This window comes from Crocuta crocuta, unplaced genomic scaffold (assembly GCF_008692635.1).
Source record: "Crocuta crocuta isolate KB4526 unplaced genomic scaffold, BGI_CrCroc_1.0 scaffold130, whole genome shotgun sequence".
Taxonomy (NCBI): domain Eukaryota; kingdom Metazoa; phylum Chordata; class Mammalia; order Carnivora; family Hyaenidae; genus Crocuta; species Crocuta crocuta.
Window position 1 is genome coordinate 8311927 of NW_027527920.1, and position 26651 is coordinate 8338577.

The following is a 26651-nucleotide window of genomic DNA, read 5'->3' on the forward strand; positions in this document are numbered from 1 at the left end:
AAAAAAAAAAAAAAAACTTGAAAATCTGTAATAAAGGGAAAATACTTTCAAGTATTGACTTCTTTGAAACTTGTTACATAGATGGAAGTTACTTGCATCTATATTTAAATTGTCTTGAATATGTATATTTTATTGTAGGAATGAAATACTATACATTATGCCCCAGAAATAGGCATTTTTTTCATTCTTATACTCCTTGCTGCTGTTTTGTGCCACCTTTACTGTTTTGTGCCATTATTTATTCTTTATTTTGTCATTATCTGCCCTTTTTAAAAAATTTTTTTTAATGTTTTTATTTATTTTGGAGAGAGGGAGAGAGAGACAGGGTGAGCAGAGGAGGGTCAGAGAGAGAGAGGAGGGAACATAGAATCTGAAGCAGGCTCCAGGGTCCATGCTGTCAGCACAGAGCTCAATGCAGAGCTCAATCTCACCAAGTGTGAGGTCATGACCTGAGTCGAAGTTGGATGCTTAAGCAACTGAGCCACATCCTCCCTTTTTTTTTATAAAGTGTGTTGCTATTCTTGACTCAAAGGTGCTTATGGAAGAGCTGGTGTTTGAAAATTACTTATTCTTAAGCATATGAAAACAATATATGCAATCATTTTCTTCAAAAATTACCATTATTAACAGAACTTTAGTTATCCATGGGCATCTTAGGGAGAAATACTTCATTGGGATTAATGTAAGTTCAATTTTTATTCTTTTCAATACAGTCTTTCTCAAACTGTGAGGCTTGCAGAATTCACAAATTGAGATCTGGCATCATTTTCAGAGAAAGGCCTTCAGTAATGTGTAAGTAGGATTTTTTTTTCATTTGATTTGTTTCTATTAGCTGTTTTCTGTGTTAAAGACTGAAAAGTTAATTTACTAGTCACTTAACAGAATTTGGCATATATTCACCACATAATGATGGTGAATAACAAGTGATACAAAATACCTTATTGAAAGATGTCTTAAGGTGCTCTGGGTCACTATTACTATTATTGGAGTCCTCATCCTCAAGTAAAGAATACTGGGTTAAAGAGTTCTTGCCTTGTTTGCCACTAACTAGCTAGGTATCCTTAGGTGAACCACCTTCTGTGTTTTAGTTTCTTTGGCTATAAAATGATTGATTAGACTAGGATAAGTAATAAGACCGTTTCCCCTCTAAAAGTCTATTATTCCCAGCTTAGTTTTTTTGTTGTTTTTGTAATAAATCAAAGGTTAGTAATTGTCCAAAAGGGAGCTCTCAAATTACATAGTTTTGTTTTGATTTTTTTGTGTGTGTCTGTTGGTTTTTGCTTGGGAATAGATATTGAGAGAGAAGGTGGCTCCAGATTAGACTAAGAGACAAGTAAACCTGCTTTGCTCAAGAAATTTACCCCACATAGTCCGTTAACTTGAGTTAAAATGCTTATTTTTATTTATTGTTTGAAAGGCATTTTTAAAAAAGGTTTATTTTTGATAGAGAGCACAGCAGGGGAGGGACAGAGAGAGAGAGAGAGAGATGGAGGTTCTGAAGCAGGCTTTGCACTGATAGCAGCAAGTCCGATGCAGGGCTCGAACTGAAACCATGAGATCATGACCTGAGCCAAGGTTAGACACTCAACTGACTGAGCCACCCAGGCACCCCTAAAAAGCCTGTTTTTAAAAAGTCACATTTGGGGGCACCTGGGTGGCTCAGTCAGTTAAGCATCCGACTTCGGCTCAGGTCATGATCTCACGGTTCGTGTGTTCAAGCCCCACGTCAGGCTCTGTGCTCACAGCCAGCTCAGAGCCTGGAGCCTGTTTCAGATTCTGTGTCTCCCTCTTTTTCTGACCCACCCCTGATTATGCTGTCTCTCTCTCTCTGAGAAATAAATAAAACATTAAAAAAAATTTAAAAATCACATTTGAGGCGCCTGGATGGCTCACTCAGTTGAGCATCTGACTCTTGATTTCAGCTTAGGTCATGATCGCAGGGTCCTCGAATTGAGCCTTGCATCCACGTTGAGTGTGGAGCCTGCTTAAGATTCTCTCTCTTCCTCTGCCCCTCTCCTGTCTTGTGCGAGCTCTCTTTCTCTCAAATAAAAAATTTTAAAAAAAGAATAACAAGGGGTGCCTGGGTGGCTCAGTTGGTTAAGCGGCTGACTTTGGCTCAGGTCATGATCTCATAGTCTGTGGGTTCAAGCCCCGCGTCAGGCTCTGTGCTAGCAGCTCAGAGCCTGGAGCCTGCTTCAGATTCTGTGTTTCCTTCTCTCTCTGCCCCTCTGCCACTTACTCTCTGTCTCTGTCTCTCAAAATAAAATAAAGACATAAAAAAATTAAAGAAAAAAAAGAAAAACAAGAAAGTCACTCTGTTGTTAAATGCACAAATAAGGTTTCTTTTCTTTCAAGATTTCCATACAATGCTGACACTGAAGGAGTGCCAGTTTTCAAGGAGATGGGGGGAAGGGACAATGAAGTAAGGCACATGTCTATCCATGGGACTTTAGGGGCGGAAATCGTACAGAAACTTTGGGCAGGTTGAAGGCCAGCACTTGAAATCTGGAAGTGCAATAGGAGAAAAGATGGCGAGAGGTAGAATAAAAGTATAGAAAGAAAGAAAAAGTATAGGAAGAGATGTGGAAAAGTAGAATTAGGAAACTCCTTGAAGGCAGAGGCTATTGCTTTCATCAGTGTTGTCTATCACCAGCTTCTAGAATAGTGTTAGATCTGAATAAGTACTTATGAAAATATCATGAATGAATTAATGAAACACTTGGTAAACTTCTGATTTTATTTAAGGCCCTGTTGGTTTTGGTTATTGGTTACTAGATTCAAATCGTCTACATTATCTATGTCTGTTCTACATTCAGCAACTACAGGCAATATTTAAGGTATCGAAGTTCAGAAAGTTGATTCTGAATTATAGAAAAAAGACCTTACATTTAGTATAACACGCTTCAGGGATTTATTTTTTTATTTTTATTTTTTTATATTGTTTTTATTTTAGAGAAAAAGTGTGTATGAGTGTGCAGGCCGGGGAGAGGGGCAGAGGGAGAGAGAGAAAATCTTAATCAGGCTCCAGGCTTAGCACAGAGCCTGACCCAGAGCTCTATCCCGTGACGCTGGGATCATGACCTGAGTCCAAATCTAGAGTTGGAGGCTCAACCAACTGAGCCACACAGGTGCCCCTGCTTGAGGGTTTTAAAGTGAACTATTCACTCATCTAGCTTAAATATTTTTTTCATGTATTTCTCCAAGTTTTGTCTTTTAATTTGGGTTAACTTTTTACATAAGTTCTTTTTTTAATTTAAATTCAAGTTAGATAACATACAGTGTAGTCATGGCTTGAGTAGAACCCAGTGATTCATGTCTTACATATGACACCCAGTGTTCATCCCAAAAAGTGCCCTCCTTCATGCCCATCACCCATTTAAACCCACCACCCCATCCACCTCCCCTACAACAACCCTCAGTTTGTTCTCTGTGTTTAAGAGTCTAGTATGGTTTGCCTCCTCTCTGTTTTTATCTTATTTTTCCTTTCCTTCCCCTATATTCATCTGTTGTGTTTCTCAAACTACACATATGAGTGAAATCATATAACATTGTCTTTCTCTGACTTATTTCACTTAGCATAATACGCTCTAGTTCTGTCCACATAGTTGCAAATGGCAAGATTTCATTCTTTTCATCACCAAGTAGTATTCCATTGCATACATATATGCAATATATATATATCACATATATATCAATATATATATCACATATATATCTATATATATATCACATCTTCTTTATCCATTCATCAGTCAATGGACATTTGAACTCTTTCTATAATTTGGCTATTGTTGGGGCACCTGGGTGGCTCAGTTTGATAAGCATCTGACTTCAGCTCAGGCCATGGTCTCACAGTTCGTGGGTTTGAGCCCCACGTCGGGCTCTGTGCTAACAGCTAGCTCAGAGGCTGGAGCCTGCTTCAGATTCTGTGCTTATGTCTCTTTCTGAACCTCCCCTACTCTCTCTCTCTAAAATAAATAAAACATAAAAGACAAACTATAATTTGGCTATTGTTGATAGCACTTGTATAAACATTGGGGTGCATGTGCCTCTTCGAATCAGCATTTTTGTATCCTTTGTGTAAATACCTAGTAGTGCAATTGCTGGGTCATAGGGTAGTTCTGTTTCTAATTTTTTGAGGAACCTTCATACTGTTTTCCAGAATGGCTGCATTAGTTTGCACAAATAACTTTTTTAAGCACCTGCCTGTCCTACTTTAAGTACTGGCTGGGAATGTAAAAATGGGGTAGTAGTTACAGTGTATAGTTCTATTTGATGGGATATTATATAGCCCCTTAATATAATTATGAAGATTGTAGCAATTTAGAAAAATACTTATTAAATAACTATACAAATATTGATAGTCTATATTGTAATTATACATAAGGGTTTGAAGGATGTTTTTTTGGGGATACCTGGGTCACTCGGTCGGTTGAGCATCTGACTTTGGCTCAGGTCATGATCTCACAGCTGATGAGTTTGAGTCCTGCTTCAGGCTCACTGCTGTCAGTGCAGAGCTCACTTTGGATCCTCTGTCCCGCTAGCTCCCTGCCCCTCCCCCACTTGCACACACACGGTCTTTGTCTCTCAAAAATAATTAAACGTTAAAAAAAGAGGATGTTTTCTGTTCTGAAAGAAAGCTAGGAAACATTGTCAAATATAAACCAGAATTATTATTATGAATGGAATTGTTCAATTTCTTTTCCTTTCAGTTATTTTGTACAGTTCATAAAGTTAAATAAAAATCCAAATAAACTTAAGTTCATAAACAAATATGATGAATATGTATCAACCAGAAAGAGGAAATAGTGTTTGTCAAAGAGGAAGGAGCAAAACTAAATTTGTAACACAGCAGATAGGTTACCATCGTTGGAAGAAAAATGAGAGATGAATTAGGAAGGATGGAAATGAGGGTCTCTGGTTTTGGTAATATAAGAAAGGATGAGCTAGAATACATCCTTAATTGTGGAATTACTTTAAAAAAAAAAGAAAGTTGCTTTTAGCTTATTTATGTAAATGAACTGTAGTGAGGGGTAGTTGAATTGGTCCATTGTGTTATTGACCATTTTCATATGTAAGTCTTGAGTTTGTGAATATTTATCATTCCTTATCTGAAAGACTTTTGTTCCTTTTGCCATTTCAGTAATTGTTTATAATTTTGCAAAACCATGCTCATCTTTTTTGTTTTTCATATATCTTTAAAATATTATCCCCTGGGGCACCTGGGTGGCTCAGTCAGTTAAGCATCCGACTTCAGCTCAGATCATGATCTCACGGTTCATGGGTTCGAGCCCCACGTTGGGCTCTGTGCCGACAGCTAGCTCAGAGCCTGGAACCTCTTTAAGATTCTGTGTCTCCCTCTCTCTCTGAGCCTCCCGTGTTTATGCTGTCTCTCTCTCAGAAATAAATAAAATATTAAATAAATAAATAAACAATAAATAAAATATTATCCATGATTTCCACTCTTATATTTTCTTGTCCTCAGAGTTAGCCTAGGTAGCAAATGCTTAACCACTTTGACCTACTGGAGTGATAGAAGAAATAAAAAAGAACCTGAATTGATTGGGTAGATATTTAAAGGGAGGAAAACAGGGACACCTGGGTGGCTCGGTTAGGCGTCTGGAGTTCAAGCCCTGTGAGTTCGAGTCCTGTGCTGACAGCTCGGAGCCTGGAGCCTGCTTCGGATTCTGTCTCCCTCTCTCTCTGCCCCTCCCCTGATTGCACTCTGCCTTTCTCTCTCAAAAATAAATAAACATTAAAAAATAATAATAATAAAGGGAGAAAAACAAACCAGTCTCCATTACTGAATTGCTCCATTACCCATTGCTGAATGGGTAAGAGCTTTCTTATAATAATGATTTCTTAATTTAGTTCTCATATACCTTTTAGGAATAGAGAGCACATCCTTCTTGTTTGCTGTTCTCAAAGAAAATAGATGTACATTTAACTGAAATACTAGATGAGCAGGTATCTGAAATTTTAAGAGGATGGCTATAAACATTTTATAAACTAACTCCTTAAGCTACCTATATCATGTTGAACAAAGAAGAATTATAAAACAATGATTGGTTAATGACATAGTATTATCATTACTCCAGCTTGAGTAAAGTTATATCAGGGTTTTTCCATTACAGTGATTATTTACAGAACTGTTAGATCAATTGCTTATTTTGTGTGGCTCCCAATTTAAATGCATTTAAAGACATTTACCTACAGAGGGAAAAAAAGAAAAGGAACTTACCTATGTGCCTTCTAATTGTTTGGGAGGATTTTGCTCTCATGTACTACACTAAAAGTCCAAGTTTTGTGTGTAACTAGGAATGCTTTTGGGAACTACCCAAGGAACTATGGGTAGTTCTTGGCAACACAAGGCATTTTGTCTTAATATGTATGTAGTATTTTTCATGAGGATTGTAATTTTTACATACCAGTGGAAGTCTCTTGCCTAAATGGAATTGTCAGAAAATACTGTTGTGGGATACCTGAGTGACTCAGTCAGTTAAGCATCCAACTTCAGCTCAGATCTCATCTCCCAGTTCGTGGGTTCGAGCCCCATGTCGGACTCTGTGCTGACAGCTTGGAGCCTGGAGCCTGCTTTGGATTCTGTGTTTCCCTCTTTCTCTGCCCTTCCTCTGCTTATCCTCTGTCAAATAGAAGTAAAGAAAATACTGTTGTTCACTTCTACATTAAAGATTTTCAGTATTTTCTTTGCATTGTAATTTTTAACAATGCCTTCCCTCTAGGTTCAAAACCTCGAACTTACTTTGATAGCAGTTGATTTAAAATAAAAAGTAGAGGTGCATTTTAAATATTGTAGACTTTATAGACTTCTTTTTTTGAGTGAATTAAAACGCATTTAGATCTTGTAAGAAGTCACCTGTAATATTGCCAACTGTTCTTGGCATTATCTACTTGGTCAGCAGTGCCTTAAAATATTTTTTCCCTTCCTATCCACTTTCCCCAAATAAATAAATGGAAAACAACATCAAGGCAAGAGAACTGGAGGGATACATCATTTTCTTTTCTGTTAATAAATGTAAGAGGATTTTATCACCACTTTAAAGTTGATTATTTTCTTATATGTATTGATGAAGAAGAATTTGTTCCCCTTTAGTAGTTAACTGTAGTCAGTGAATGAGTTCAAATCATTAAAATTTGTGAGTCAGGAAGATGTAACAAAATTATTTTTTGATACAAATTTCTCTCACATATCTGCTTATTAGTATAATAGCTGTTTTTATTTCCAACATCTAAGGTAGTAGCTTTCAAAAGAACTTATTAAATATATGTACGTTTTCATGATAGCACTGTTCTCATTCTCTTTCCCTTCTTTCCGCATAGCAATACATAAAACTATATAGTATGCCATAGTGACTCTATGCTTCAGTTTAAATAACACAAAGAAGGGTACCTGGCTGGCTCAATTGGAAGAGCATGCGACTTGATCTTGGAGTCATGAGTTCAAGGCCCATGTTGGGTGTAGAGATTACTTTAAAAAAAAAAAAAAAACAACTTAAATAACATGACGTTNCTAGGGAAATGGAGAGTATTTAAATGTCTTCATTATAATGAAAGGAACGTGTTTTACCAAGGTATTTTTAATATTTGTATCTATCATGAGCTTATAGCTTAAAATTCATGCACACATAAAAGCAAATAAACATATATAGAGGCTTGGTTATGTAACTTTTGACTAGCAATTCTACTTTAATAAATTTATTCTGAAGAAATATTAAGAGTTGTAGCCAGGGTGCCTGGTTGGCTCAGTCATTAAGCATCTGATTTTGGCTCAGGTCATAATCTCAAGGTTCATAAACTCGAGCCCCACTTCAGCTAAAAACACAAGCCCCTCTTTGGGTGAGCCTCGCCCCTTTCTCTCTCCCTCAATCTTTCTCCTTCTCCCTCTCTTCTGTCCCTTCTGGGATTCTCTCTCTCCCTCCCTCCCTCTCTCTCTCTCTCTCTCTCTCTCTCTGCCCCTTGCTCACTTGTGCCCTCCCTCTCTTAAAAAAAAAAAAAAAAGAGTTGTAGCCAGAGGTTTATTTTCAAGATTATTCATCATAGCTTTTAAAAATATTAGCAAAGTAAGTAGAAGTAAAAGTGATCAACAACAAGGAAATAGCTAAATAATGTTATATTCATTAAAAAAGAAATACTATGCAGGGGCACCTGGGTGGCTCAGTTGGTTAAGCATCCAGTTTCAGCCCACATCATGATCTCCCAGCTTGTGAGTTCAAGCCCCATGTCAGGCTCTATGCTGACAGCTCAGAGCCTGGAGCCTGCTTCAGATTCTGTGTCTTCCTCTCTCTCTGCCACTCTCCCCGTCATGTTCTCTCTGTCTCTCAAAAATAAATAAATGTTAAAAAAATTTAATACTTTGCAGTCATTAAAAAATATTTTCAGGGGCACCTGGGTGGCTCAGTCAGTTAAGCGTCTGACTTCAGCTTCGGTCATGATCTCACGGTTCATGGGTTCGAGCCCTGCATCGGGCTCTGTGCTGACAGCTAGCTCAGAGCCTGGAGCCTGCTTCGGATTCTGTGTCTCCCTCTCTCTCTGACCCTCCCTGCTCATGCTGTCTCTATCACTCTCTCAAAAATAAATAAAATATTTAAAAAAATATTTTCAAAGACTAATGAAATGAAAAAAAAGGTTTAATACAAAAGTGCTTTTTTAAAAAAGATGCTTTTGTCCTTCATTTTAGAAATGGATAGGGGGTGCCTGGGTGGTTCAGTCGGTTAAGCATCCGACTTCGGCTCAGGTCATGATCTCATAGTTTGTGGGTTCGAGCCCCACATTGGGCTCTGTGCTGACAGCTAGCTCAGAGCCTGGAGCCTTTCTTCTGATTCTGTGTCTCCCTCTCTCTCTGACCCTTCCCTGATCATGCTGTCTCTCTCTCTCTCTCTCTCTCTCTCAGAAATAAATTTTAAAAAAACATTAAAAAATTTTTAGAAATGGATAGATGATCAACTGGGTAAAACTACTTGTTTTTCATGGAGCACCTGTTACATGTAGTGAGCTGACAGGGACTACTCAGTGTTTAACAGAATCTTCTCAGGAGACAGGTTATTACTTCCTCTTTACTGTCAGGCCAGGAGCTATTTCTGAAGTTTAAGCCCTTTATTTTGTGCAGAAATCTTAATGTGTAAGGGAATCGCTACATAGGAATCATATACATATAAATAAAGGAAGTAGGAACATTTGATCCTTCTTTAGGTTTGTTTTCTAAGCAAACAGTGAGAATATTTACAGAGTGTATTTGAGCAATGGATACCGATTCCAAGAAATGTGGCATGAATTCCAAAAACTCATTGCACTAGCAATAAAGGAAATTTGGTAAGTTTTGGGATTCTGATGAAAATGGTGATAATTATATTGTAAACAAATATACTCCATTAAAAAATTGTCCTCAGTTATTTTATAATCTACAGAGGGAAGTTATGTAGCACTTTCTAAAGCATGTTTTGAGGTTTTTTTTCTAGTTTTTAAGTGGGAAAATAGGGTTCCCAGTTGTTCAAGTAGATTTGGGAAATCCTGGGCTAAGCAAAGTTAATAAGCAGAGGACTCCTGAGGCATAAATATTTTTATATATTTTATTATAAATATATGAAAGAAACATGAAGTGTATATACCTAATTTATTTGAACATGGAATCCTTTCTTTGCATTTATTGGAACCTAGTTTAACATGAGATGTATGTTGGAAAATATCTGCTCTGTATATTAAACTTTTTTCTTATAAGTGTTATATAAGCAATGACAGTACTCTGGGGAGTGTATTCTCCTAGTTAAAGACACAAATAAGGTTTAAATGACACCTGAAGGAGATTTTGCTATTAAAGTGTTTGCAAACACATAATGAGATTTTACTTTGCATATTTTTTTCTTTGAATTTGTTATAAGCATGCATTACTGTTGACATCTCTGCCGTACTTTTATTATTTGAACTTCCTCTGTTTGTTGTAGCTGCTTAGACTCATTCAGTGTGGATTTTTCTTTGTATGTTTTTATAGTTTTAGAATAGGAGGTCATCTTCAGCTGGGCTTTATCTGTGGAAAACCTGGGTTTAGAGTGTTCCCTACTAGAACTGTTTTGTATTTGCTTCCCCTGGGGTACCACTAGCCTGGGAACACAGTTATTGTTAGTATCTGTTTGGAGCTTCTTGGGTCCATGGAGATGGACTTCATATCCAAGTATGAGTAGGCCCGTTGTTATACATTCACATAGAAGACTTTTTACCTCCTCCCCTCCAAAAGCTGGGCCCATCTCACTGTACCAGCGGATGAATTTTTTTAAATCCACTCTAACTGGGGATATAGTCCTTTGAGACTCTTGGCTTTATGCAGATGTTTCAGTTCTAAATCCCTATCTTAAGTGGTCCTAAAGCCTTATCTCCTGTCCCTGTAATGCCTTTTAAAACACAAACCCCTTGATTACTGAGGAGAGGAGATCAGCAAACTTTCCCCACCCATTATCAGCTTATACACTGCGCTCTGGTCTTTGGTTTTCTCAGTGTTTTGGGGCCCTGGGGATTTCATTTTCACAGGTTAGTCTATGTATTTACAAGGATGTGTTTTGTTGTTTGTACTGTCTAATTAGGTAATCCAGGCTTCCACGTTGTTAAAAATGGAAATTCATGTATTCAGAAATTCTTTATATTCAGAAAATAGTGCCAAATCCATTCCTCTTTTTTAAAGAGGTCACATATTTTACATATTAAAATGAAATGTAAAACAGTACTGTGTTTATCAGGGAAGTAGTGTTCTTTTTATAGTTTTCCATTTTTATTTACACACAAACCACTTCTGTTTATTTAATTTATTAGAGAATATTAGTCTTTCACTTTCTTTTTAGATGTAACCTTCTGTAATGGAAGATGATTGAAGATAAGGGGCCTCGTGTTGCTGACTACTTTGTTGTAGCAGGATTAACTGATGTTTCAAAGCCTCTGGAAGAAGAAATTCACTTCAATGATGCCTGTCATAAAGTAGCTAAACCAAAAGAACCTATCACAGATGTTGCAGTTATTATTAAATCTCTTGGGGAGGAAGTGCCACGGGATTATATATGTATTGATGTTACTCCAACTGGATTGTCAGCTGATCTCAATAATGGAAGTCTTGTGGGGCCACAGATTTACCTTTGCTACAGAAGAGGAAGAGATAAACCTCCACTTACAGATCTGGGGTAAGGTATTTATTTATTTTTTAAAGAATTGTTATTGATCCAAATAATATTCCTTATAGATTTTGAAGTTCACTGTTCAATTCATTCATTAATAAGGATGTGGCAGCTTTAGAAAAATAGGGACATGTTTAGAATCTTGTGTTCTCTTTCTGTGTTCCTTATACCATATGAGTGTCCCTTTGTTCTGCAGGTTCCCAGTACTTTCATCTTCCCAGAGTTTCTTTCTGTCAAAGGTAGGGGAGAGACTTTGAAACTTCTACAGTAAAGTACCAGAAAACTAGTGTTTGTCCTGACCGTAAACATTTTAATCATTTTAAAAATACTAGAAAAGGATGGCTTTTGAGCATCAGTTGTAATGATCACTGCAGGTGGATGCTTAAGTCTGTAAGCTTCAAACAAGGATCTTGAGGTAAATTAGTGCTCTACTTAGGATATGATACTGAACTTAGGGCTTCTTTCCCCCATAACAGTTTTACGGAGATAGAATTCATACATATACCATGACATTTACCGATTTAAATTGTACAATCCAGTAGTTTTTAGTATAGTTTATAGAGCTGTGCAACCATCACCACAGTAAATTTCAGAACATTTTTATTATGCTCTAGAGAGAAATCCTGTACTCATTTTAGCTGCTGTCCCATGCTGCCTAATCCCCTCAGCTGAAGGCAATGCTTATTCTCCTTTCTGTCTCTGTGGATTTGCCTACCCTGGACATTTTATATAAATGGAATCATATTCTGAGGCAAAAAAAATAATACTTTTTGTGCCTGGCTTCTTTCACTTAGCATTATGTTTTCTAGGTTTATTCATGTTGTAGTATGTGTTAGTACTTCATTCCCTTACATGGCTGACTAATGTTCCATTTATGGATGTACCATAAATTGTTTGTTTTCATAATTTATTCATCAGTTTGATGGACATGTGGGTTATTCCCACTTTTTGGTTAATATGAATAATGCTGCTGGAAATAATCATATATACATTTTTATATGGACATATGTTTTCATTTCCCTTATATATACTTAAGAGTACAATTGCTGGGTCATTTGATAACTCTGTTTAATCTTTTTAGGAACTGCCAACTGTCTTCCCAAAAAGCTGCACTACTTTGCATTCCCACTGGCAGTGTATGAAGGTTCCAGTGTGTCCACATCCTACCCAACATTTTGTATTGTCGTTTTGATTGTGGCTTTCCTAGTGGTACCTCATTGTAGTCTTGATTTGCATTCACTTGATGGCTAATAATGTTGAGCATTTTTTCACATACTTATTGGCCACCTGTAAATCCTTTGAGAAATATCTGTTTAGAGTCCTTTACCCATTTTTTAATTGGCTTATCTTTTTATTCTTGAGCTTTGAGAGTCTTTTACATATTCTAGATACAAGTCCCTTATCAGATATATAATTTACAAATATTTTCTCCCATTCTGTGGGTTGTCTTTTCACTTTCTTTATAGTATCTTTTGAAGCTGAAAAGTTTTTAATTTTATAATAATTTCTTTTCTTTTTAATGTTTTTTTTTTTNCCACCAGGCGCCCCAAAAGCTTTTAATTTTGATCAAATCTGATTTGCCTATTTTTTCTTTGGTTGCTTGTGTTTTGGCATCCTGTTTAAGAAGGCTTTTACTAATTCTAAGTCTTGAGGATTTACATCTAAGTTTTTGCCTAAGAGTTGTATACATTTAGACTTTATATTTCAATCTTTGGTCTGTTTTCACTCAGTTATTGTATATGGTTGAGGAAGAGATCCGGCCTCAGTATTTTGCTTATGGATATCCAGTTGTCCTAGTACCATCTGTTGAGGAGGTGATTCTTTCCCCATTTTCAGAAACTAATAGGCCATAGATGTATGGGTTTATTTCTGGACTTGCAATTCTATTTTATTTGTCAGCATATCTGTATTTGTGCCAGTACATAGTTTTGATTAAGTTTTTAGATTGGAAGTATGAATCTTCCAGCTATGTTCTTTTTCAAGATTGTTTTGGCCATTCTAGATCCCTTGAGTTTTCATATGAATTTTAGGATCAGCTCATCAATTTTTGCAAAGATTGGGGCTCTTTTTATTTTTTTATTTTTTTTATTTTTTACAAATAGTTTATTGTCAAGTTGGTTTCCATATAACACCCAGTGCTCATCCCCACAAGTGAGATTGGAGCTCTTATTTTTTTTTTTTTTTATTTCTAGGAGAGAGAGAGAGACCGTGTGAGCAGGAGAAGGTCAGAGAGAGAGGGAGATACAGACTCTGAAATAGCTGGCAGTCAGCACAGAGCCCGACGCGGGACTCGAACCCACGAACCGCGAGATCATGACCTAAGTGAAAGTCGGACGCTTAACCGACTAAGCCACCCAGGCGCCCCAATTGGGGCTCTTTTTAAAAGATGAGTATTTAGGGCGCCTGGGTGCCTCAGTCGGTTAAGCCTCTGATTTCAGTTCATGTCATGATCTCATGGTTCATGAGGTTGAGCCCCGTGTTGGGCTCTGTGCTGGCAGCTCAGAGCCTGGAGTCTGCTTCAGATTCTGTGTCTCCCCCCCCCCTCTACTCCACCCCCACTCACACTCTTGTCTCTCTCAAAAATAAATAAACATTAAAAATTTTTTTAACAATGAATATTTGTGTGTGTGTATGTATATACATATATATATATCTTCACATTTATATATATCTCTTTTACATATATATGTAGTTTACATTTTTTAAAAAGAACCCAAATCTTTGCAGAAGTTGACATTATATACATTATATAATATATATTACATATACAAAGGGAGAATATATAAATGTAAAGATGTATAAAATAGATATATTCATATATACATGGAGCAAAGGAGGAACAGAACTTTAAAGGTAAAAAAATAAGATTCCCACTGAAAAACTGAAAGCAAAAGGCCAAAGGAAAACTACAGGTAGCTCTAATAATGTCTTCAAAATAGATGAAGAGTTTATAAGGAATGAAGATTAACTTTATTGTTTTCATTGCTCAATTGCAAAAAAGGCACAGGTTTAACTTACAATATTTGAGTTAAAATTGGAAAGAGAGGTGCCTGGGTGGCTCAGTCAGTTAAGCACCTGACTTCAGCCCAGGTCATGATCTCATGGTTCGTGGGTTCAAGCCCCATGTCGGGCTCTGCACTGATAGTGGGGAGCCTACTTGGAGTTCTTTCTCTCACTCCTTCACTCTTGCCCTCCCCCACAGGTGCTTTCTCTCTCTCTCAAAATAAATAAACTTAAGAAAATAAAAATAGAGAATATATCTATATCCCTACCAATGTTACTAGTAGGGGCTATAAAAGGTTCATCTCATATTATATTAAGTCTAAAAGTGGATAGTCGTGTTTACTAATGCCTAAGGGGAGATAGAATTAATTGGAAGAGCTCCTGAAATTTCTTCTACTTCAAAAATTCTGTCACTTAATGTTTGATATCAAAAAGTTACACTAAAAATCAATTTTGGGGCACCTGGGTGGCTCAGTGAGTTAAGCGGCTGACTCTTGATCTCAGCTCACAATCGCAGGGTCATGATCTCAGGGTCACGGTTCAAGTCCAGTGTTGGACTCCATGCTGGGCATGAAGCCTACTTTAAAAAAAGAATCAATTTGTATTCTGTTAATTCATGAATGAATTGTAGTAATTTTAAGTTGGTTTCAGAAGAGCTACTCTATTGCTTCTTCTAAAGCTTATGTATCTAGTAAATGGCTTGGGAAAGTAAGCCAGCTGTTAGATCTTCTTTTCAAAAGATTAGGGGCAACTCTTTCTGCCCATGGGTCCTGTCCTCATGCTTTAATAAAATCACCTTTTTACACCAAAGACATCTTCAAGAATTCTTTCTTGGCCATCAGCTCTGAACCCCACCCTCACTCCAAAACCCCATCATTTGGCACCCAAGCCACGGGGCTTCAAGTCTTTTCATCTGAACTCTGAGCCAGTGCAAACTTGGTCATACCTGGTGGATCTTCAAAGTCCAAAAAAGAGATGCATACCATTCATTTAAGATACCAGTTCAAGCAGAAGCCAGGAGCAGGGACTGGAGGGCTACCTCAAGAAACAAGCCAAAGTACACATGGTGGAGAGTCCCAAATACCACTACGAGTAGGAAAATAAATAACCAAGGTCTCAACAAGAGAGACCAAGAGACACCATTCAAAGAACACTTCTGAACGGACAGGCCCTGGACAGTGAAAGAGCCTTCTTTGGTACAGGAGCATTCACAGGAACAGAGTGCATAACAAGCTCTTAAAACTAACAAGAGATAGAAAGCTAACCAAAATGACAAAACGAAAGAGCTCTCCTCCAAAGAAATTCCAGGAAGAATTGACAGCTAAAGAACTGCTCAGAATAGATATAAGCAAAATAACTGAACAAGAATTTAGAACAATAGTCATAAAATTAATCGCTGGGCTTGAAAAAGGCATTGGAAGACATCAGAGAAACTATTGCTACAAAGACTGTGGAGCTTAAAAATAGTTGTGATGAATGAAAAAATGCTCTAAATGAGATGCAGAATAAAATGGAGGCATCCAATGCATAGATTGAAGAGGCAGAAAGAGGAATAAGTGATTTAGAAGACACAATTATAGAAAAAGAGGAAGCCGAGAAAAAGATAAAACTGATACAGGAACATGAAAGGAGAGTTCGAGACCTCAACGATACAATCAAATGGAATAATCTCCGTTTCATAGGAATTCCAGAAGAGGAAGAGAGAGGGAAAGGCGCTGAAGGAGTACTTGAACAAATTATAGCATAGAACTTCCCTAAGCTGGGGAAGGAAACCGACATTGAAATCCAAGAGGCACACAGAACTCCCCTCAGATGTAACTTGAATCAATCTTCTGCACAACATATCATAGTGAAACTGGCTAAATATAAGGACAAAGAGAGAATTCTGAAAGCAGCTAGGGATAAAAGGGCCCTAACATACAAAGGGAAACCCATCAGAGTGGTGATAGGCCTGTCTACTGAAACTTGGCAGGCCAGAAAGGAATGGCAAGAGATCTTCAATGTGATGAACAGAAAAAATATGCAGCCAAGAATCCCCTATCCAGCAAGCCTGTCATTCAGAATAGAAGGAGAGATAAAAGTCTTTCCAAGTAAACAAAAATTGAAAGAATTTGTCACCACGAAACCAGCTCTACAAGAAATCTTGAGGGGGACTCTGAGGGAAATGTTGCAAGGAACTCAAGATACAGAGACACTGCCACAAGCATAAATTCCACAAAGGACACGATGATACTAAACCCATATTTTTCAGTAATAAAACTGAATGTAAATGGACTAAATGCCCCAATCATAAGACATAGGGTAGCAGAATGGATTAAAAAAAAAAAAACAAAATCCATCTATTTGCTGTCTACAGGAAACTCATTTTAGACTGGAGGACACCTTCAGATTGAAAGTAAGGGGATGGAGAAATATCTATCATGCTACTGGAAGTCAAAAGAAAGCTGGAGTAGCTATACTTACATGAGACAAACTGGACTTTAAATTAAAGATAGTAACAAGGGATGAAAAAGAGCATTATATAATAATTACAGGGTATATCCATCCGGAAGAGCCAACAATTACAATTGTATATGCACCAAATATGGAAGCACCTAAATATATAAAACAACTAATCACAAACAGAAACACTCTTATCGATAAGAATGTGCTAATAGCAGGGAACTTTAATACTCCACTTACAGCAATGGATAGATCAACTAGACAGAAAATCACTAGACACACTGGACTTGAATGACACATTGGACCAGATGGATCTGACATATATTTAGAACTCTACATTCTGAGGCCATGGAATTCACTTCCTTCTCAAGTGCACATGGCACATTCTCCGAGATAGATCACATGCTGGGAAATAAAGCAGCCCTCAATAAATATAAAAGAGTTGACATCATACCATACACACTTTCAGATCACAATGCTATGAAACTCAAAATCAATCACAGGAAGAAGTCTGGAAAACCTCCAAAAACATGGAGGTTAAAGAACACCCTACTGAAGAATGAATGGGCCAATCAGGCAATTATAGAAGAAATTTAAAAATATATGGAAGCAAACGAAAATGAAAATGCAATGATCCAAACTCTATGGGACGTGGTGAAGGCAGTCCTAAAAGGAAAGTACATTGCACTCCAGGCCAATTTCAAGAAATTAGAAAAAGCGCAAGTGCAAAATCTAACAGCGCACCTAAAGGAACTAGAGGGAGAGCAACAAGAGCACCCCAAAACCCAGCAGGGGAAGAGAAATAGTAAAAATCAGAGCAGAAACAAACACTATAGAAACCAAAGAAACAGTTGCACAGATCAATGAAACCAAGAGTTGGTTTTTTGAAAAAATAAACAAAATTGACAAACCTCTAGCCAGGCTTCTCAAAAAGAAGAGAGAGAGCACTCAAATGGACAAAATCATGAATGAAAATGGACTTATTACAACCAACCCCTCAGAAATACAAGCAATTATCAGGGAATACTATGAAAAATTATATGCCAACAAATTGGACACCTTAGAAGAAATGGACAAATTCCTAAACACACACACACTACCAAAATTCACACGGGAAGAGATTAAAAAACTTGAACAGACCCATAACTAGTGAGGAAATTGAATCAGTTATCAAAAATCTCCCAACAGATAAAGAGCCCTGGGCTAGATGACTTCCCTGGGGAGTTCTACCAGACATTTAAAACAGAATTAATACCCATTCTTCTCAAGCTATTCCAAAAAATAGAAATCAAAGGAAAACTTCCGGACTCATTTTATGAAGCCAGCATCACTGTGATTCCCAAGCCAGACAGAGACCCAGCAAAAAANATAGGAGCACATGTACCCCAGTGTTCATAGCAGCACTCTCAATAATAGGCAAAACATGGAAAGAGCCTAAGTGTCCATCATCGGACGAATGGATCAAGAAGATGTGGTTTATCTATACAACGAAATACTACATGGCAACGAGAAAGAATGAATTCTGGCCATGTGTAGCAACATGGATGGACCTTGAGGGTGTTATGCTGAGCGAAATAAGTCAGGCAGAGAAGGATTGCACTTATAGGAGGATTAGGAGGAACTTAACGGAGGACCATGGGGGAGAAGAAGGGGGGAAAATAGTGGGGGAGAGGGAGGGAGGCAAACCATGAGAGACTCTTGAATGCTGAGAACAAACTGAGGATGGGTGGGGGTGGGGGGGAGAGAAAAGAGGGTGATGGGCATAAAGGAGGGCACTTGTGGGGATGAGCACTGGGTGTTAAATGGAAACCAACTTGATAATAAACTATAAAAAAAAGATTAGGTAATTTGTTCCTGTGATCACTGGTCACCATCGCAGTTCTAGCTTGTGTATAAAATGAAGGGAATGTTGCAGATTCTCATTAAGGTGTTGAAGTTTCCTAGTTTAGAGATGAGGAATTTTCCAAGCACATAAAGGATTCTCCAATAGGAAAGGACTTAAACTGGAATGTAAATTAATCATCCTTTTTTTTTTTTTTTTAAATTTATTTTGAGAAGGGGAGAGGCAGAGAGAAAAGGAGAGAGAATCCCTATCAGGCTCCATACCCAGTGCAGAGCCTAATTCAGGGCTCCAGCTCATGAACTGTGAGATCATGACCTGAGCTGAAACCAAGAGTCAAACGCTTAACCAACTGAGCCACCCAGATGCCCCAAATTAACCACTCTTAAAACTATCCTCACTTGTTGTCACTGGGGAGGATTGGGCATCATTTTTAAGAGCCTTTGAAAAGCTTAGTTTAGTTAGACAAGAAAAGTTCCTAACAATATAGAAATCAAAAGCAGTAATACAAGTAATATATTTAACAGCACAGTACCTGATTAAAGAAAATAGCTATCAAATATATATTCTATATCTTTAAAAAATGTGAGGTGATGGTGGTTTGGTGGTGGTGGTGGATGTTGTATTTGGTTTTATTATTTTCAGTTGAGCATTTTTTTCCCCCAGTTCTCTCAAGATACTGTGAGTTTAATTTTTTTTTAATGTTTATTTATTTTTGAGAGAGAGCAAGAGAGTGTGTGAGTAGGGGAGGGGCAGAAAGAGAAGGAGACACAGAATCCAAAGCAGGCTCCAGGCTCTGAGCTGTCAGCACAGAGCCCCATGCAGGGCTTGACCCCACAAGCAGTGAGATCATGACCTGAGCTGAAATCAGATGCTTAACCCAGTGAGCCTCCTAGGCGCCCCCTTGTGAGTTAGATTTTTAAATGTTATACCTGATTAGTACAAGGCTCAGAGAGGTTAAATATCCTCCCAGGAGAATACAGTTAATAACCAGTCGTAGAAATTTAAATTGAGGTGTGTCTAACTTCTTTCTGTTACGGTGCTTTTTTTTTTTTTAAGGATTAAAGAAAACAAAACAGAAAAGCAAGATCAAAAGGGAGAGGGGGGGAATAGCATTTAAGCTAATATTAGGATAAACATAGTTGCTATAATTAAGCATCAAATCTAACTCTACATTTTCAAAATAAAATGAGAGAAAAATTTCTTTAACTTTGCTGACAGTCATGATATAAAAGGAAAATAAAAATGATATTACATTAAAATAATTTGACCAGTTTTTGGCACTTTATTTTATTTGAATTATGGGATTTTATAAAAGGAAATACTGATGTTGAGGATATTGCCTGTTATAACAATTTTTATAGCAAATGCAGAAACACGCTTAGTATAGTAGAGCTTTAAATTTTCATTGGCCAATGCCAAGGACTTATGCATCAAAATACAAATCAGTGAATTCTCTGAGGGAATAGACTGATGTTACTCTAGTATGACGTTTTCCTTGTATCCCCAAGTACTTTTTAGAAGATTTAAGGAACAGATGCATGGACTGCCCTTTAATAAAAGCCTACCATTTTACTATAATAAAGAAAAAGAAGAAGTCTTTTACCCATCCTTTTGATTAAAGATGGATTTGACGTTATTTTCTCCTTTGAAAATCTAAAACTGTCTCTTAAACCTGAGGGAAGAATTGGAAGTAAAAGTGTGTAAGCAGGTTCTATATAGTTTGGCAAGGAGCCTTTTGTAAAATTATAACTTTGGCCAAAAACCAAATTGCTTTTTCTAAAAAAGATGTTTTAGAGACAAAAATAAACAAATCTGTTAAATGGAGTGCTAAAGCAGGTGCGTCTACAGTTAATCCTTGCTTTTCTGTGGTTTATGCCAACAAACATAAGAGGTAATCTGACTTTTCCTTACATTATTTTAATTTTGGGTGGGGAAACCATTATCCTTTAGTTTTACATGGGACAGTGCTATTCAGACTTACAGTAAGATTGGAATATCTTCTACGTTTAAGGATCAGTTTATGATACCTGAAAATATTGCATATCCTATTTGAAGATGTTTTGCATTTGTGTGGTTATTTATGTATTTTTGTTTTTAGGGTTTTATATGACTGGAAAGAAAGATTGAAACAAGGGTGTGAAATTATTCAGAGTACTCCTTATGGACGCCCTGGAAACATCAGTGGCAGTACCTCATCACAAAAAATTTATATCACTTACCGAAGAGCCTCTGAAAACATGACTCAGAATACGTTGGCTGTCACAGACATATGTATTATCATACCCAGTAAAGGAGAAAGCCCACCACACACATTTTGCAAAGTCGACAAGAATCTCAATAACAGTATGGTAAGTGACTCTTTTGTCTGGTAAAATTAGCCACTGATGAAAATAACGTAATTTAAAATATTTAAAAGACAGCAGAACATAATAACTGAATTAAAAAATATGTTTTTAAAGATATTGGGTATTTTATTTTTGGGGGAAATGCTTAAGTTGTACTTTCAAAAGGAGCTGTGCAAAGAGCTATTTGCTTTTCTTTTTTTTTCCCAATTAAAAGAGTATTTTTCCCCTACTGGAAAAGTAATACATAAGCCAAGGTTAACCCCTTCACTTGTGCACTAGATCCCACATACTTAGTTAGGTATTTGAGGACATGGCTTCAGCAGTTTTCCTACTTTTTAGGAATCATCAGTCTTTCTCTCTTGGACTATTTCCTCCAGCATTCAAAGCCTATTGCAATATTGCACATCTTTACAAAACTTCTTGACTCCTATGTTTGTCTCTGTCTATTGCCTCATTTCATTGTTCTCCTTTACAGTAAAACATCTCAAAGAGGTGACTATCTTCTGTCCCCTTCCTCACTGTGACTCTCTTTAAGTTAGGCTTTTGTTTCTACCATTCTACCAAGATTGCTCTTGCTATTCAATTCACTGGTTTCTATTTGTAATTTTTCAGTAGGTTTTGACATAGCTGATCACTTCTTCCTTCTGGAAACAGTGACAGGAAGACAAGATAGATTCTCTTCCTGAGAACTCTCTAGTTTTTTTCCTCCTGCCTTACCCATCGTTCCCCTTCTGCCTTCGCAAACTCCTTCCCGTTACCCTAATCTATATATAATGCAGTGAAAATTCTACTCTTCTATTTACTCAGACTAAAAACCTTGGAGCAATCCTTAACTTTTCTCTTCTACTTTCCGTTGCATCTTCTGTAAATTCTGTCGACTCTAATTTCAGAACATATCTTGAATTTGACCACTGCTCACCCTCTCCATTGCCACATCTCTGGTCCAGGCCATAATCCCCTTTTAACAGGATGGTTACAAGAGTGTTCTAATATAGGAGATAGGCAAATTTTCATATAAAGGGCTAAATAATAAATGTTTTGGGTCATATAGTCTCTGTCACATTCTTTTTTTGTTTTTTTTTTAACAATCCTTTAAAAATGTAAAAACATGTCTTAGGTGTACAAAAATAGGCCTTGGGTCAAATGCAGGCCATAGTGTGCCAGATCCCTGATCTAACTGCTACAGGCTTCCACTTCTGCTTCCTACAACCTATTTATCATGTAGCGGCAAGAGTGGTACTTGTAAAACATAAGTTGCATCATATTCACTCCTCTGCTTGCAACCCTTAATGGCTTCACATCTCATTCTTGGTCAAAGTCCTTTCAGTAGCCTTAAGGCTATGCGTGATCAATTATAGATCTTTGTTCTTTTATTGCTGTTTTAAATTTTAAAAAGAAACGTGTGCCACCCTCCAAAACATTGAGAGGGGGAGCAAATTGTAGGCTTATGAAGTGAAAGTTCTTGTTCTTACTTTCATCTTCTGTAATCCCTTTCCAGGATTACCAGTTAACAATTTGGCTTGTGTCCTTTCAGACCTTTTGTCCTTTCAGACATGTGTGGAATATACATCATGTGAATGAATTTATCCTTTATTTTTCAAAAATTGGAAATTCCTATGTATTCTGGTAGAAGCTTTTTTTCTACTATCCACCTATATGAGTTAATAGAACTCTCTATTTAATTCTTGTAATAATTATATAATATTCTAGAAAATAAAAATAAAGAATGATGATTACAAGTTGTTTCCAGTTCTTCCCATTATTAATGATGCTGCTTTGATCAATCCTGTATCTTTTTCTTTGTGTGCATATTTATTGGAGTGTCTCTGGAAGAATAAATAGTTTTAAGTGGAACTGATGGGTCCCTGGGTATGCTGCATGTTTTGAAAAGTGTTGACACACTGCTCTGAAAGGGCTCTGGCAGTTTATATGTTCATTAAGAATGCCCTTTTCCCAGAGCACCTGGGTGACTTAGTTAAGCTTCTGACTTCAGCTTAGGTCATGATCTCATGGTTCGTGGATTCGAGCCCCACATTGGACTCTTGCTGACAGCTCAGAGCCTGGAGCCTGCTTCAGATTCTGTCTCCCTTTCTCTGCCCCTCCCCCACTCTCACTTTGTCTCTTTCTCTCACAAAAATAAACATCAAAGAAAAAGAATGCCCTTTCCCTTGGGGTGCCTGACTGGCTCAGTTGGTGGAACATGTGACTCTTGGTCTCAGGGTCATGAGTTCAAGCCCCATGTTGGGCATGGAGCCTACTTTAAAGAAAAATGGTTGTTACCAATCTCTTTTTTAAGTATTGACTAATAAAGCAAGAAATCATTCTAATTTTAATTTGCATTTCTTTCATTTTGTGGAGGTTGAGCATCTTTTAATATAGAACAGCATTGAATGGCAGAATATTACTGCATTAAATGGATTTTGTCACAATTCATTGTGAGTATTTCACATCCATTAATTCAGTTAATTCTCACAACCACCCAGAGTACTGGTTCCCTCCCACATTTTACAGAGAAGAAAATTTGAGAGTTAAAAAGGTTGTTTGCTCAAGGTCATACCTTCAATAAGCAGGTGAACCAAGATTTGGACCCAAACTACAGAACTCTAAATCAAACTCCTATACACTATACAGCATTGCTAAGTTATTTCCTTATGATATGTCCTGAAATTTGTAGATCAAAGCTTTACTTTTAAGATTTTTATCCAGAAAAGTTTAACCAGTTTATATATTCCTACCAACAAAATGTGAAAGTGTTGGATTTTTTAAATATAACTTTGTAAATACTTGGATTTTTAATCACAAATTTTCAAACTTAATTTCTTAGTTATCCCAAAACAGATATGTACATTGTCCTGTTATAACTATGTAAATGAATACTTTGCTAAGATTTAAGATACTTTTTTAAATGTTTATTTATTTATTTTGAGTGAGAGACAGAGCATGTGAGCCAGGGAGGGGCAGAGAGAGAGAGAGAAAGAGAAAGGGAGGGAGAGAGAGAAAAAAATCCCAACCAGTCTCCTCATTGTCAGCACAGAGCCCATTGTGGAGCTCAATCTCATGAACAGTGAGATCATGATCTGAGCCGAAATCAAGAGTCAGACACATGACTGACTGGGCCAGTCAGGTGCTCCAGAATTTTAAGATTTTATACACATTTATTAAGTTATTATGGGAAATTGATTTTTTAAATTATTTTTTGTTTTCTGTTAAGCTAGCAACATGAGAAATACTGAAGGTTTAGATAAAGCTAGAAGAGGAAGAACTGGAGTATATTGATAATGTGGCTGGATACAATGCAGATTTTGAGACCCTGAAAAATATTTTTAACTCCGTCAGTAAGATAGTAAAATAGATTGGTGGTTAGAGTCAAGTGGATCACAGCACGGACTCTGGAGCCAGTGTGTCTGGCTATGAATCCTAATTCTGACACTTACTGGCTCTGCGACTTTGGGCAAGTAACTTTGTCTCTCTACGCATCAATTTCACGATAGTAAAATGAGGATTATAATAGCATCTAAGTTACTGTGATGATTAAATGAATTTACAACTGTGTCCTAGTACACATGGGACATATGAAAGCACTATATGTGTATTAACTTATCTGTATCTTTTAATCCAAATTTTCTTAAAAGAAAAACCTGCATCTGGGGCGCCTGGGTGGCTCAGTTGGCTAAACATCCAACTTTGGCCATGATCTCGCTGACTGTGAGTTCGAGCCCCACGTTGGGCTCTGTGCTGACAGATCAGAGCCTGGAGCCTGCTTCAGATTCTCTGTCTCCCTCTCTCTCTGCCCCTCCACTGCTTGTGCTTTCTTTCTCAAAAATAAACAAACATTTAAAAATTAAAAAAAAAGAAAAACCTGCAACTTTAAGTAGTGTTAGTATTTTTTTCAAATCTTTAAATAGGTGATTCAGAATATAGATATTGACATGATCTAAAGTGTATCGAAAAAGAATAACTGCAGCAGTGTTACCCCCAATTAAATGCTCATTTTTTTTTTTTTGTCAACAGCCATTCATATACAAAATGCTCTATTCTTTTGTGCCATCCTTGCATATTATTTTGATTTGGTGATGACGTGATAGTTGGAGAGATTTTGATGGGAAAAAAAGATGATGGTAGCAAACAGTTTCACAAGCCTTATGTGGTATTGATAGTGATGACAAGAAGGGTTTTATTTTTATTTTTTTAATTTTTAAAGCTTATTTATTTATTGTGTGAGAGAGAAAGAAAGCACGAGCAGGGGAGGGGCAGAGAGAGAATCCCAGGCAGGTTCCATGTTGTCAGCCTGGAGCCCAGCACAGGGCTTGAACCCACGAACCGTGAGATCATGACCTGAGCCAAAGTCTGATGCTCAATCGACTGAGCCACCTGGGCACCCCACAAGAAGGGTTTTCAAGCTTTTATGATATGATGTCCTGCTTAATATCATTTCAGATTTCGTTTGGAATTTTACCAAGATTATGCAGGCTCACAGATAACTTGCCATTTTCCCATTGGCAAATTTTCCATTTATTTTGTGGATGTGTTAGTTTTTGATACAAAGTAAATTGATAATGTCATCAGAACCATTTCTAGGTTTTATTAGTTCATCAAGGTGTTCCAAGTAGACTTACTGCATTGAAACTGAACCCAGAGATAGGAGTTTCTATATTTCCTTAATCTGAAGCATTGGTCCCAATGCTGTCAGGAAGCATTTATTCTCTACTAAAAAAAAGCAAGAGGAATATAACATAGTGTGAACAGAAGTGGACTCCATATTAACTATTGGATTTGAAATCCAGATATGTGATTAGATAGGTTCCTTAATTCTTTGTACCTCAGTTTCCTCATTCATGAAATAAGGATAAAGTTGTACTTCATTTTTGTGAAGATTAAAATGAATTAATATTTTTAACTAACAGGATACTGCTTGGTACACGGAAATTGCTAAATATTAGCTATAAGTTTGGTTAACTCTGCTTCATCAGTCCCTTTTATGTGTATTTAATGTCTGGGGAAAGATTTTCTTTTCATTTTTTAAATTGTATTGAGATATAATTGACATTCAGCAAGGAAGGGCTTTTTTTAATTTAATTTTTAAAGTATTTATTTTGAGAGAGACAGAGACAGAGTGTGAGCAGGGGAGGGGCACAGAGAGCAAGAGAATCCCAAGCAGGCTCTACACCCTCAGTGCAGAGCCTGACACAGGGCTAGATCTCAGGAATTGTGAGATCATGACCTGAGCCAAAATCGTAATCTGAGCTGAAATTAGGAGTTGGACACTTAACCGACTGAGCCACCAAGGCTCCCCAAGGAAGAGCTTTTTAAATTTTACTTTTATCCAGTGTTTAAGCTCCTCCTAAATTCTTTTAAGAAATACTATGGGGCACCTGGGTGGCTCAGTCGGTTGAAGTCCGACTTCAGCTCAGGTCATGATCTCGCAGTTCCTGAGTACGAGCCCTGCGTCGGGCTCTCTGCTGTCAGCCTGTCAGTGCAGAGCCCGCTTTGGATCCTCTGTCTCCATTTCTGCCCCTCCCCGGCTTGCGCTCTCCCAAAAATAAATAAATATTAAAAAAAAAAAAAGATACTATAGGAATAAAACCCCTTAAATGCTTATTTTTTTATCCATACATATATCAGTCCTGAATATAGGGAAACTTGCCTGATCTTAGCAGTTGATATCTTTTTTTAACCAGTGGATTGTGTTTTATATTTATTAACAATCTTTGTTTCCATTGACTATAAGGTAGTATAAGCAAATTTTGTTCTTTGGAGCAGATGTACAGTGACTTCTAACTCTTTCAGAAAATTTAAAATAGACACGCAATATAGAAGACTTATGTTCATATCTGTCTAATGTAT

The 26651-nt window shown here is 37.1% G+C and overlaps 1 protein-coding gene across 1 annotated transcript in view; it reads left to right on the forward strand.

The window, feature by feature from the left end:
• Positions 1-26651, forward strand: part of DENND4A (DENN domain containing 4A) — a 131249-nt gene that overhangs the window by 26481 nt on the left and 78117 nt on the right. The window contains exons 2-4 of the mRNA XM_077746935.1: positions 714-792; positions 10848-11180; positions 20561-20810. Coding sequence (XP_077603061.1) covers positions 10870-11180; positions 20561-20810 — 561 coding nt within the window. The 5' untranslated portion in view covers positions 714-792; positions 10848-10869. The remainder of the gene's footprint in view (positions 1-713; positions 793-10847; positions 11181-20560; positions 20811-26651) is intronic.